Source organism: Rhincodon typus, chromosome 28 (genome assembly GCF_021869965.1).
Source record: "Rhincodon typus isolate 14 chromosome 28, sRhiTyp1.1, whole genome shotgun sequence".
NCBI lineage: Eukaryota > Metazoa > Chordata > Chondrichthyes > Orectolobiformes > Rhincodontidae > Rhincodon > Rhincodon typus.
Window position 1 is genome coordinate 22,351,593 of NC_063359.1, and position 14,970 is coordinate 22,366,562.

The 14,970-nt window shown below is 38.6% G+C and overlaps 1 protein-coding gene across 2 annotated transcripts in view; it reads left to right on the forward strand.

Moving 5' to 3' along the window:
* Positions 1-14,453, forward strand: part of LOC109911061 (LIM/homeobox protein Lhx2) — a 28,156-nt gene extending 13,703 nt beyond the window's left edge. The window contains exons 4-5 of one of the 2 annotated variants that reach the window (XM_020510304.2): positions 6,305-6,510; positions 14,109-14,453. In XM_020510304.2, the coding sequence (XP_020365893.2) occupies positions 6,305-6,510; positions 14,109-14,399 (497 nt within the window). In that variant the 3' untranslated portion in view covers positions 14,400-14,453. The remainder of the gene's footprint in view (positions 1-6,304; positions 6,511-14,108) is intronic. The other variant, XM_048613695.1, reaches the window with a different exon arrangement.
* Positions 14,454-14,970: the final 517 nt, after the last annotated feature.

Below are 14,970 nucleotides of genomic sequence, written 5' to 3' on the forward strand. Positions count from 1 at the left end.
AGTAAGTGGGCCAAGTCTGCACCCAATGCTCCAGGTGCAGTCTTGCCAAGGTTTGAAACATTTGAAACAAAACATTTTTCTCCTGTACTGAATCCTTTTACTATAAAGGCTGAAATATCATTTGCCTTCTAGTTCTTTTGAATCTGCATTTAGCTTTCAGTAACTTATGAAAAAGGACTCCCAGGTCCTTTTGGATATCAATACTTCACGATCTTTCACCATTTAAGAAATGCTCTACATCTCCATTCCTCTGACCAAAGTAGATAACCTCAGATTTATCCACATTATATTCCATCTGCCATGTTGTTTTCCAATCACTCAGCCTAAGTCAACTTTAAACCACTTTGCACCATCTTTACAACACACATTCCCACCTAGTTTTATGTCATCTGAAAATTTGGAAGTATTATGTTTGGTCTCGACATTCATATCTTTGATATAGATAAGTGAATAGTTGTGACATAAGCATTGATTTTTGTCATACCCCATTTATCACAGCTGGCCAATCTGAAAATGACACATTTATTCTTACTCAGTGTTTTACTTCAATTAATCATTCTTCAATCCATGTCCATATATTACCACATATTGCATGTGCTATATTTTTGTTTACTAGCTTCCTGTGTATGACCTTATCAAAGTACTTATGGAAATCCAAATGCATCACATCCAATCTTGTAATATTATCCTCAGAAAATTCCAACAGGTTTGTCAGTCATGATTTCCCTTCATAAATCCATGTTGATTCTGCTCTAAGTGTTCAATTGTCACATCATTCATAACAGATTGTATAATTTCCCCAATTACTGACATCAGGCAACAGGTCATAGCTCCCCATTTTTTCTCTCCCTCCTTTGTTATGTAGTGATATTTCCATTTGTTAGCTTCCAATCTGCAGGGACTGTTCCAGAATATATAGAATTTTGAAAGATGATCACTAATGCACCCATTATCTCTGTATCCATTACTTTCAATGTTCCGTAATGCTGATCATCAAGTCACAGAAATTTGGTAAATTTCAATCCCACTTATTTGTTTCATACTACTTTTTTACTATTACTTCTGGTTTTTCATTTTCACAACTCCCTTGAATCTATTGTTTCTGGGAGATTTCTTGTATTTTCGTATATGCAAGGCAAAAGTAATTATTTGCTTTCTCTGCATTTCCCATTTTCCTATTAGAAACTTTTCTGCTCTGTCTGTAATAGACATTTGTCTTTGGTAATCTTTTCCTCTTTATATACCTATAGAAATTTCTACATTCTGTCTTTATGTTTCTTATTCATCTATATTCATATTATAATCCTACTTTTTTTTGTCAGTTTCTTTGTATTCCTCTTCTGAATTCGAAAATGCTCTCGATCCTCAGGCTTAGTACTTTTTGACAACTTCATAAACCTCATTCTTTGGTCTTATGCAATCTTTAACTTTCTTTATTAGCCTTGATTGACTCACTTTTCCAATTGAGTTTTGTGCCTTAAAGGAAAGTATTGATTTTTATTCGTTTGTAGGATGTGGGTGTCGCTGGCTGGCTAGCATTTCTTGCCCATCCCTAGTTGCCCTTGAGAAGGTGGTGGGGAGCTGCCTTCTTGAACCACTGCAGTCCTCCTGCTGTGAGTTAACCCACAATGCCATTAGGGAGGGAATTCCATGATTTTGACCCAGCAACAGTGAAGGAACAATGATACATTTCCAAGTAAGGATTGTGAGTGACTTGGAGGGGAACTTGAAGCTGGTGGTGTTCCTATAATTTTGCTGCTCTTGTCCTTCTAGATGTAAGTGGTCTTGGGTTTGGAAGGTGCTGTCTGACGATTTTTGGTGAATTTCTGCAGTGCATCTTGTAGATAGTACACACTGCTGCTACTGAGCGTCAGTGGTGGAGGGAGTGGATGCTTGTAGATGTAGTGCCAATCAAATGAGCTGTCTCGTGCTGGATGGTGTCGAGCTTCTTGAGTGTTGTTGGGGCTGCACTCATCCAGGCAAGTGGGGAGTATTCCATCACACTCCTGACTTGTGCCTTGCCGATGGTGGACAGGCTTTGAGGAGTCAGGAGGTAAGTTACTCACTGCTGTATTCCTAGCTTCTGGCCTGCTCTTGTAGCTACTGTGTTTATTTGGGGAGTCTAGTTGAGTTTCTGGTCAATGTTAACCCCCAGGATGTTGATAGTGGGGGATTCAGTTTGTTGCAAACCATGTTTAAGTCTTTAAATACTAACCATTGCCTGTCTGTAATTGCATTTTTACATGTGTTACCTCAGTCCACCACAGCCAACTTGCCCTTCATATCTTCATATTTTCCTTTGCCTAGATTTATTATGTAATCTTGGATTAAGCTACTTCTTTTCCAACCTTAATGGAAAATGCTATCATGGTCACTCTTCATTAACAAGATTTTTAATTAACTCTTCCATATTGCATACACATTCTAAAGTAGCCAGTTCCCTAGCTGATTTCTCAAAATATTGCTTTAGAAAACAAATTCATACACTTTCCAAGCAATTGACCTGTACAGCATTGGTGCTCATTAATTTACCCAGTCTCTATGTAGATTGAAGTTACCTGCAAATACTGCATTACCCTTGTTACATGCACTTCTTATTTCCTAATTTAAAGTCTGGGCCTGACATTACCACTACTACATCGTGGCCCATAAAGATCTGTTACCAATTTTTGTTGCTCCTTGCTGTTTATTAGCTCCATCCAAACAGCTTATTCATCTTCTTCCAATTTCAGATCCTCTCTCACTAATACATTGATCTTGTATCTGATTAGCAGCACTGCCCTACCTTCTTTTCCCTTTTGCTGACCTTCCTACATGTTGAATATCTTTAAATATTCGATTCTAACCTGCTGCAGCTGCATCTTCTTAAATCATACCCGTCTACTTCTTTTTGTGCCATCAATTCACCTATCGTGTTGCTTGAAAAAGGTCTTGTAGACGGCTGTGTTTCCATGCATTTGCTGCCCTGCTCTCTTGGGTGGTAGAGGTCATAAGTTTGGTAGACACTGTCACTGGAGCCTTTGTGAGATGCTGCGGTGCACATTGTGAATGACCTGCACTACTGCCACTGGGCATCAGTAGTGGAAAGTGTGAATGTTTAATATGCAGAGTTTTTCTGTTAACATAGGAGAAAACCATATAATTATGGAAATTCTATTGACAGTTCCTGACATTAAAATAACAAAGTAAACATGAGTTAATAAAATATGTTCAATAACTCAAGATACAAATCTGCGTTGGCAAGGTTGCTGCTGCTGTTTGGTAGTGATGGAAAGTAGCACCTTTATAATTGCAAGTGTAAACAAAGGGGAGGAGCTATTGAAAAGGTCACTACTGTTGGGAATGCATGAGAGTAAGGAAAACAAAGAGCAAGTTGTTATTGGGTGCTCCCTTGTACCATAATGATAGTGGCGAAATCTTGGGAGCAGATGGTTTTTCTACTCTCTTACACAACTCAGTGGGAAATAGTTTTGTGAATCTAAAGAAAAACTGATAAGTTCTTTTCGTGCCCACTGTCTTATATCTATTGTGTCACTGTCACCTCTTTGTCCAGTTTATATTCCTGAAGAACTGCTTACAGAAAAATATTGCAGACTTCTGTGTTTGTGGAAGATCTTTTTCTTTCAATTTATTAATAATAATGTATATTTTTATTGTGCTTCAGTTGTCACGTCTACATTTCAGCTAGATTTTGACTCAGATAGAATCAGACAGATATTGTCTCTGTGTTTTCTTAAATTGTTGCAAGGTATTTTCTAAAAAGTAATATTAATATTGTCAGCTGATTAAGTTTTGAAAGCTGCAATCTGTTGCAAGGTCTCTGCAATATTATAATTGAAAGGGAATTTACACTTGGAACTTATGAATTTTTATTTATGAAATTACATTTATTTACATTTACACCATTTGTAGTAGAATAAAGGAGATGATCATAAGACCTCGTGTTCTCAATTTCCTTGGTTTCTCATATATTTAATATGCCTGAGTTGTGGATCATGAAAACTTCCAATGTTAAAATATCAATTACTAGTACAAAATTGAAATATGCAAAAAAATTTAGCTGTTTAACAAGAAATGATCTATATTGATGAAAAGATTGTCCTATATTTGAAGAAGAATGTTAAATAGTGAAAGGACCAGGCAGATATGGATGCTTCTTTCCTGCTTATATTCATGTGGTTAGTCCTGCATGGAAAGATAAGTTTCATGGGTTATCAAAACCCACACAATGTGCAGGATACTATGCACAACAATTAAATCTGTTCCTTGATGGATTTTATTGCAGGACTCAGAGCCTGAACTGTGGTCTGCACTCATCATAGGTGTCTGGAGCAGGGCCTGAATTCATTCCTAACTCAGAGGCTAAAATGTTACCACAGATTCCAGGATTTACTCCTGTGGAGCTCGTAAGAAGTTAAAATGAAATGTAATTACTTTCAATTGTAGATCAAATAGCATCTTGAAATAATCTCTCTAACTTCACCAAAACCTATGATAATATCGAAGGAGAAGCCACTCCACAACAAATGCTGAGGAATCTATTTTGTTTGTTTATAAGTGAAGGCATCATTTTGTGATGTAAAATCTTGAAACATCTCATCTGTTTATGATGAAGATAGTGCTCTCATCTTTTGAATCGCGTACCGTTTTGATTGTGGCTGTCTGATTCAATGTTACAGTAAACAGCTGAGTTGAATGAGGGAGTATTCCATCCTATTGCAATTCCTGATTACACTGAAAGATGTTATTAAACACCAGAAGCAAGGAAGGTTAGGGAAAATAGTTGGGTGTTCTCTTGTGCCAGAATGAAATTGACAAAGTCTGAGAAGTAGTGGCTTGCCTTCTGTCTGGGCTGGGTGCAGTGGGCAATGGTGTTAGGAATCATATGAGTAGTTCTTACTGGTATTTCCAACTGTTAGCTATTACCTTGGATATTACTGAAAAGAGGGATGTGTCACACAGCTCTGTCTTGCACTAATCACAACATATGCAATAAGGTCAAATTTCTGAAAATTTCAAAATTCTGCATGTTTGAAAATTGGCAGGAAGCCTGGTAATGTGTTGATCGAAGCTTGGACTTCTATAAGCAGCTTGTTGCAATGAGATGTGCAAAAGAAGGCCTTAGGTTTCTTGTGGTCAGAAGATCAAACCTGTTTTCCAGTTGTATGGCTTTTGTGTTTCCACACTGTTTCTTGCATTTTTAACATCTATTATATTATACATCGGTGCATTATTCTAATGTGGAAGACATGAATTTTCAATACATCTTCATTGGTTGTAAGTTGTTAAAAGTACACGATCCAGCTGTGGAAACATATGTATAATAATTAGAAAATACTTTTGAATTTTCCTGATAAGGTGATAAGCCAACAAAGAGTACCCTATATGATATATTGCATTGTTTGAACATGAGGTTCAATGAAAGAATCACCATGTTGGTTGAGAATAGTTATGTGCCTTCACCTCAAAAATCCATCTAACGCTCAGGAGGAAATTCAGTTTACCATTACTTATTTCCCAGGCCTACAGTGGTGGCTGGACTTACAATATTTGGGTGATGCCCTCCACTTTAGGTGTGTTGGGCACTGCTCCTAGCCCAGTCTTGCCCATCTCCAGAGCCACACTTGACTTTACAGTGCCACCCTTTCTCTTTCCCACACTAGCTCTGATCCTATTTCCAGGTTTGGCCCAGCATCGGAGTCAGCCAGAGTTTGTCAGTCAACAAGCTGCATGGGGTAATCAATTCACCACTTTTATTTAATGAGGCCCAAAGTTGAATTTGCCTCAGGTTAGCACAAACTGACCCTGAAGCAGTTGCTTCACCACCATGCTGACTGGTTTGGATCCAAGGCCAACACCTAATCCTCAAGGTCTAGGATCAGGATTGGAGCACCTGGATGAGGTGTGGGTCGGTCGTCATATGCATTGCATTTTGGCATTTCACCACAGGCATGACAGGAGGGAAGGAGAATTTAACAGAAAAAATCATAGCAGTGGGCTTTCCATAATTATTTGGTTTTAAATTAGTGCAATGTCTACAACAAACTCTAAACCAGTTTGTTTCTTTTATTTTGGAAACAAAAATTTTAGTTCCATTCTGTGACAGTTGTTCAGACAAACGTTCAAAGTCAAAACTAATCAGAAACCAAGTGGATCTTTAAGTGATAATGGGATTGTAAATGACTCAATAATGCAAAGGTCAATGCTTTCATAAAATAGCAGTGGAATAGAGTTTTAAGCAGTAATCACATTCATTTCAAAATTTCTTCTTAAATTTACAGTATATCTTCGTAATATTTTGTAGCGTTAAGTTGTAATGAAAATGACGGTGACCACATGGACAGAGAACAGCAGTACCCTCCCACTCAGAAGACAAAGCGCATGCGCACCTCCTTCAAGCACCACCAGCTGAGGACCATGAAATCTTACTTTGCCATTAATCACAATCCTGATGCCAAGGACCTGAAACAGCTAGCACAGAAGACAGGGCTTACAAAGCGAGTTCTGCAGGTGAGAACCTCTGTTGAATTACTGTTGAAATTCTGTTTCTCAGGCAATCTGTCTGTTTTTGTTCTCCTAACCTCACTGGTTTTTTGGATAATATGTAATTACATTTATATTTCAATCTAACGTGGCCTCGCATGTATGGCACTTTTCCAAGCATAAATGGTAATTTGGTCTAACTTCTCAGTCACATAAGTGTGCAGAGGTACATTGAACCTTCCTTTAGACCCATTTTTACTGCCCATTTCAGGGGCCATCCCATGTAACCTGTTCCACAATCCAAGCCCTTTGCAATGACAAAGTTACTTCCGACCTTCTTTCTTACTACAAAATTGTCATTTCATCTGGTTTACAAACTTTTTACAAAAGGGAATAATCACTACTTTTGCTGAAAGGAGAACTCATAGACTCCTCAGAAATATTCTGTAACAATTCAGTTTAATTCCTTCTACCATCTTCAGTTTTCTGCAGGTAACTACATGGCATAGTGTGGGACAAAGCAGTACAAATTGGGAAGTATCAGATTTGATTCACAATCAGTGTGGTTTTCAGCACGGAGGGCAGTAAGACTGTTGCAGTTGACACTGGTGACCTGTACACGAGGGAATGGAAAAACCAGCTTGAGTTGCCGCTCCTGATTGCTGTGTAGCAGTTATTGTTGGAGTGTATGTTGGTTGAGGAACGGGTGGATTGAGCTGTGAAGTCCCTTTGACCAAATAGTCCACTAAGATTCACCGTTTGGGTTCATCCCTTAGGAATGGCAATCACAGCCTGTGGCATTATATCTCTCAACAAGAGGTGCCACTCAGATTGGCAGATCAGGGGTAAGAGTAAAATTTAGAGGAAAGGATATCAATTAACAAAAAGCTGTAACATTTTAAGAATGACACCATTTTATAATCTTTCTTTACATTTCTTCCTTGATAAATGTGTATTTTAATTTGATAACATTTTGGGAGTTGCAATGGGGCTATGATATCAGTGCAGAAATGAGATAGGGATGGTGTTATTGCAGTACAGGATAGGGGTGGTCTTTTGGTACACTAATTACTTTGGCCAAACCCCTTATAAAACATGCTGATCTCTGGCCTGTAGTTCCATCTGTGCTGTAAGAGTTGGTGTTTGATGTGAAATATATCATTAAAGTGTGGGTCTGTAAATGGAAAAACAGCAGGTGAAAGGGTTGTGTCTGGTGGTAGGGTCAAACTGTTTGTTTAGCCTTGTAGTCTTCCCCGGGGGAAGAAAAAATTCAGCTAACCAAATGGATCAGATAGCAAGATCCCAGAGTCAGCCCTTGCTTTGTACTACCTTTGCTATTTACCTGGGACAGAATCATTATAGCTGACTTGAACCTGCCTAGATTAAGGATTGTAATTCTCATCCAGGATTCTAATTCCTAGTTACACAGTGCTGCCTGGCCTGCTGTGTTCCTCCAGCTCTACATTGTGTTATCTCTGACTCTAGCATCGGCAGTTCTTACTATCTCTTCTAATTCCTGGTAGCTGTTTGAAGTCAAATCCAGTTTGGTTTGGAAAAATCTACATAAAGACCTTCTCTATTGTTTGCAAACACTCAGCGATTAAATCTTTGAAGCACCCAGCCTAATGCAGGGCTTGTTTTGGAACATTCCGATCCAGTGTAAGTACAGGGCCATCAGTCCTACAGGAAAGGGAAGGCAAGGAATGTGTAGGCAGCTAATGTTTCCATTTGTGATGGAAATCGATGAACATCATAATATAATACACCACAAGAAATAGTCAATCCTTGTTATTTTACAGATAGTCATTGGGTAGTACCGACTTAATTATTGCTGCAAAACTATACATCTTGCTGAAGCTTTTCATCTTGAACTCACCAGGATGTTCACAAGTTGTCCACTGTGAAGGGAGAGTCATATTTTATTCTGTTTGAGAAGAGAGTGCTGATTGGTAGACAAGTTGACGTTGAATAATAGAGCTGTTGCTATTGGAGAATATACCAGTTAGTTGACTGACATTTAACTGACAAGCCTTGTTTACATTTAAACCATGTAAGTCAACTCTGGCTAAGGAATTGCCCTGGGAAATGAACAGTTGTCCCATATTTTATTATGTTGAAAGAGGTGCATTGCGTGTACATGTTCTCTCTATCGACAAACAAAAAGGCCCTGTGTATTAATATGGATAGCCTCAAGTAGGCACATGTGTGCCACACTGTGAGCCTGAATGACAGTACTAATTTAGTCGTCAAAGTAATTATGAGCACACTTGGTATTATTTTGCATTTTTTTGAACAATCGCAGAATCACATCTAATGTTGGACACTGTATTGCGAATTTTGCAAGTGTAGGCTAGTGGTGTACATTAGTACCTTGCCTGTTGTGAACAGCCAGAGGTGCATGCTGTTTGATATGGTCCGTGCCAGTATTTGGCATGTATGACCCACACATCTAGCATCACACTGGCACTGACGTATCAATACCCAGGATATATTAATAGACAGGGCCCTGTCCTCGGAAGACAAAAGGAGTGTGTACACACATTGCACCTGTTTCAGCTTCACAAAATTTGATTCATTCTTCAGGACCCATGCCTTGATCAATTAGCGTCAACCTGCTTAGTTTAAACTTAAAGAAAGCTTGGCAGTTAACGGTCAGTTATCGTCCATCTGGAGCATTCTCCATGGCAATGCATCTACCAATGATAGTCCACTTGCCAACCAATCAGCACTCACTTCATATACATTAGAGTGCCCAAGCTATGGCCTATGGTGTATGTATAGCCCATCACCAGCTTTCATGGTGGTTGGATTTACAATTCATTCAACTGGATTAACCATATAAATGAAGTGGCCACAGGAGCAGGTCAGAGGTTAGGAATACTGTGGCAAGTAACACACGTCCTGACTCCCCAAAGCCTGTCCGCCATCTATAAGGCACAAATCAGGAGTGTGATAGAATACTCCCCACTTGCCTGGATGAGTACAGCCCTAAAAACACTAAAGGAACTTGAAACCACCCAGGACAAAGCAGCCTGTTTGATTGGCACCACATTCACAAACATCCACTCCCTCCATCATTGATGGTCAGGAACAATGGTATGTACTATCTACAAGATGCACTACAGAAATTAAGCAAGGCTCCTTAGACAGAACTTTCCAAACCCATCTAGAATCATAGAATCCTTACAATGTGGAAGCATGCCATTTGGCCCATTGAGTCCACACTGACTGTTCGAAGAGATTCCATCCAGATCCACCCTTACCCTATCCCTGTAACCCTGCATTTCCCATGGCTAATCCACCTAGCCTGCACATCACTGGACACTGTGGGCAATTTATCATGGCCAATTCACCTAACCTGCACAGCTTTGGACTGCAGGAGGAAACCAGAGCATCCGGAGGAAACCTATACAGACACAGCCAGAATGTGCAAACTCCACACAGACAGTTGGCCGAGGGCAGAATCGAACTCAGATCTCTGGTGTTGTGAGGCAGCAGTACTAAACACTGAGCCACCATGCCCCCCTATGAGGGCAAGAGCAGCAAATACATGGGAACACCACCATCTGTGAGTTCCCCTCCAAGCCATTCACCATCCTGCCTCAGAAATATATCATTGTTTCTTCACTGTTGCTGGGTCAAAATCCTGGAATTCCATCCCTAACGGCTTTACCTACAGCACGTGGACTACAGTGGTTCACGAAGACAGCTCACCGCCAGGTCTACTCAAGGTCAACTAGGATTGGGCAAGAAATGATGGTCCAGCCAGTGATGTGTAATATCCCACGGGTGAATTAAAAAAGAGAGTTTTCCAAGGACAACCTCCTCCAATCAGTGGCTATTATCTCCTGTTTATGCTACTTTAGGCTTCCTGGTGAGCAGCAAAGGCAGGAGAAAGCCAACGTGTGATTGGAGGAGCACCGAGCAGCCTGGGATCTGGAGCTATTGTGATGAGCCTGTAGACTGGGTCTGGAACCAGGATAGAGTCTGTGGCTTGGGGAGGAAGAGCAGGAGATGAGGATTGCACCATGGGGTGAAGGCAGTGGCAAAGTGGAACAATGAATAGGACTGCGATGGAACTGGGGAGAACCATAGTCAAGCTGTCTGGTTGCTCCCGTCAATCTTCCTTTCATTTCATTTAAAAAAAAACATTTACCAATTTGCAAGTCTCTCTAGAAAAGAAAAACGTGGCCATGTTCATCTCAATGGTGCGGTAGTGGTGCTGGTGGAAATTTTTGGAGTGCAGAGCCCAATGGATTATTTTCTTGAGGTTAAAGACAAATAGAGTGAGAGGGATAAGAGAGAGGGCCAAAGTTTATAGAATGGGTGTTGGTGAGGGGGTGGGGGGTGGAGATGAGTGTAAGAGAGAAGGTGGTGAGAGAAACAGAGGGAGAGGGATAAAAGTGTGGGAGGGATAAAAAGGGAGAGGGGGGAGTCGCAAAGCAATCTGTGGGAAGGTGAAGAAACCTTGTGTTGAAGGTCAACACATGGGCTGCTGCCACAAATAACCCATTGTCAGCCATTAATGGTCCCTATTAGCAGCTATTCATTCTCCCAGGCTGACCTTTACCCATTCCTTTGTCTGCCCTACTTTCTCTCTGTTTGGGCTCATCTATTCTTTTTCTCGCATTCCACTTCTTAACCAACAGGGCAAAAATTGGTTTTGTTATTAAGCTTTGCTGCCTGGCATTTTTTGAAGCCAATTTCTATTGCTTGCTTTTATAGTTATCAAATTATTGCTTTTGAATTTTTTTTGATGAAGATGTTTACTGCTGTAGCAGCCCTTTTCTTCCTTAAATTTGCTCACCTGTTCTGAAGGAAGAGATAAAGTGAACTGTGCTCCCCCGTGTGAAAAAGTTAGCCACTCCTTTCATACAGTATAGAACATTGTTCTTTACCTACATTGGTATACCTTGTGAATGTCCTGATGCGTACAAGAGGAAAAGGTTCAACAAAATGTGTCTTTTTCTGTAATACTGATCGTTATTGTTTTAACTGTGAAATAGTCAAAATTCTATTATAAGTGAAATATACATGGAATCGATACTTAAAATGTGAACATTAGAACTTAGATTTAAAGCTTAATCTACCCCCAAGTCACAAATGGATAGTTCCTTTAAATAAATATGTTTAAACTTAATGGGTCAGGGTGGGATGTGGAGGAATTCAAGGTGAGAATTGACAAAATGTACCCAAATCCTGCTCCAATGTTTTGAACCCTTGTTCTGTCTTGTTGATGTGGTGGCTGTTTATATTTAGCAATCTATGTAGCAAGCTTTGTCTCTTTTTCTATATTCACAATCCCTTCTACTAATGCTACACTGACCCTTTTACTGACTATTATTCACCTTATTATTCTTTCCCCTACTCTGTTTCATCGGTAGAATAGAATAGAAAAGTAGTTTTGCTTGTTAACTTTCTTTCTCTGGGAGCTGTATTTTTAAATTGCTGGAATTTTAACCACCTTTGGAAAAAAATCAGTGCTATAAAAAGATAATCTCTGAGGAGTATCTTCTTTCAGAATAGAAATTAAAGCCAGTACCTGTAATAAAATAAATCTTTTTTGATCCCTCTTCATCAAGTCTCACAGTAAAAGATCAGAAAAGGACATCTTAAACAATGTCATTCATACTTGACCAATACAATTTAAATCACCTTTGTATTTATATTCTAAAATATTTTAAAATAGCTAAACCAATGAGATTCTGAAATTTGGAGTATCTGATTGTTTTTTCTCTACTTAAGTGAAATGGCTAATTTGGTGATCAGTGAAATGGCTAATTTGGTGATCTGTTTTCCCAAAGTGGGAAGTAATTGTCCAGGAACACTTCTGACAAAAGCTGTTGCAATTTTTGGAAAAGCAACTATTGTAGGCAAATATAACCCTGCTGTTAACCATGAGGCAGTATTTTTTGTGGGATCTCATTGACACCTGATATACTGCTGTTACAACTGTAATAATGTCAGAGTTCTTTAAACTTTTTGGAAGTTTACTGGCCTCAAACACTGGATTAATAGAACCAGACACAACTTCAAGGATTGTTTTAATATGTGAAGCCCCGTGTACACATACACACACATATATATTTTTCTTGATTTGAAATGGGTTGCCTGAAAATCACAGAATTTAACATCTTTTATATGACTTGCATGCTTATGTGTTTGTGTGTGTGTGTTGTCATGTTTAAATTGATCTGTATCGTTGTAATTAGATAAAACAGTTCTCAAATGCTAAGGAAGTAAAACAGTACTAATATAGGGAATTGCCTGTTAAAGGGGTTGTTCAGTGGTTCTTGTGTCAATGTTGGAGGACTTATTGTATCCCTGTTCCCTCTCTGCTTGGAAAATGCACTGTAGATGAAATTGATGGACGTCTATTTCCAAAATGCCTGCAGTTCACAATATCAGAACATGCTGCAACGTTTAGATTTAACTATTTTTGTTTACCTTGAGACATATTCATCAAAAAATGCCCTGGGATACAACTCATCAACATTTAATATCAATTTATTACGCATATTACGCACATTAATTTGGCATGAAGGTATAATTTTACATGCATAGAATCAAATGATAATTTAGAATCAGGCTTCTGGTGATTGAAATGGTGTGCCCAATGTATTTATTTACTGAAAAGGACAACAGGTTACATATTTTACTTATGGCACAGAATTGCAAGGTCATTGTTATTGTTTGTCATTGGATTGCAACAACCAACATCTATGCAGACAGAACTTTTATTTTAATAATCTAGTGGGTGATAGTATAATTTATCACTTAAATGTTATGGTAAGGATTTAAAACTATCTTTTTGTGAAGGCTACTTTCAATAGAAATGGATGTTAATACGAGTACAGGCACTTATATTGAAGTTAGTTCACATTTTCCTTTAGCTTTTATCTAAGTAACACTGTTTAAACAAAAATTAACAATTGGAACTGTGCAAATATTAAATTAAAGCCCAGGGAAGGAATCTTCAATTTTTACTTATCATTATCCTAGAACCTTAAGGTTTTAATAGTAAGTGAAGTGGTCAGTAATAATACCGAGGAATTAAAGACTGTAAGTTTGTTGAAAGTAGCTCCACATATCTGTGAGACCATAACTATAGAGAAAAAAGCTGAGAGTAGACACTATTTTGGTATAATTTGGTGACTCTTCAATTTATTAAAAAAATGAGCTTAAAGAGATACATCTTTTAGAAATAAATGTGTCACAGCAGTATCTGTTTTATTTTATAAAAGGTTTAAGGTTTTCTTGGCACACTTTGTAATCACTGAGTGACCCCTATAATTGTTCAATTCCTTTAAATTGAATTCTGTTGGTAAAGAATCCCCTTCGTGGAATCTGTTTTGCTATTCTCCATTGCACAGTTAAATCTATGCATTTTTAGAATGTCCCTTAATTCGCTGTCCTTGCAAAAAAAAAGCAAGAAACTAATCAGAGGTTAATTTAAAAAGGTGGTAGAATTTCAAAATTTAATCTTGCAGATTAGAATCTTCAGAAGTGTAGTATTTATATGGTATGTGACAGGTACAATATATTTTCTGTTGCGATCGTTTTACATAATTTAAAATCTCTCTGGGTTCAAAACTGGTACAATATTACATCAAATTGGTTTGCAGGTTTGGTTCCAAAATGCAAGAGCAAAATTCAGAAGGAATCTATTACGTCAGGAAAATGCAGGGGTTGATAAAGCATCTGATGGTACAGTACTTCAAGCAGCAACGCCGTCTGGCCCAGCATCAGAAATTTCCAACGCCTCTCTTAGCCCTTCAAGCACTTCTACTACTTTAACTGACTTGACTAACCCTTCTATGCCAACCGTGACGTCAGTTTTGACGTCTGTGCCTGGTAGCCTCGAAGCCCACGAATCCCGAAGCCCTACACAAACTACTCTCACAAACCTTTTCTGAGAACTCTTTTACATGATTCCTATGGAGAAGAGGAAATTCTTAGTTTAATTATAACTGTATTTTTATTAGATGCTTTGTACAACTGACTAACAGCACTATGGATCTGTACTGAAAACTGAGACAAGTCAATGTTCTGGAAAAAAAAAGTTTACAAGCTGCGGAGAACTTTTGCAGAGTTAATTTCGATGCCCTTTTGTGTAACTGTACAATTTTGTGGACTGATCAAGGGAATGAAATCAAAATCTGAACCGTTCAATAAAGTTGGCTAGGAATTATGTGTACTCCTAAGTTTTCAAAGACTGTCATGTGCCTTAAACACTGTCTTATAAACACACAACGGACTGCATCTGCATTCAATTCAGATTCATGGGGCTGATTCTTACCAGTTGTCTTTCTGCTACATCGAAGGTTCAGAAACCTTTTTAGAATGTCAAAGTAAAAGGTCAGTATCAATAAAGTTATGCTAAAGTGCGAAAAGGGAAAAAACATATTCTGAATGTTCAAGGATCGCAGTTTGAGGCTGAAAGCTAGGAAGAGTTGCAGTGTGTCAAAGCACCTTTGAATTCATTTG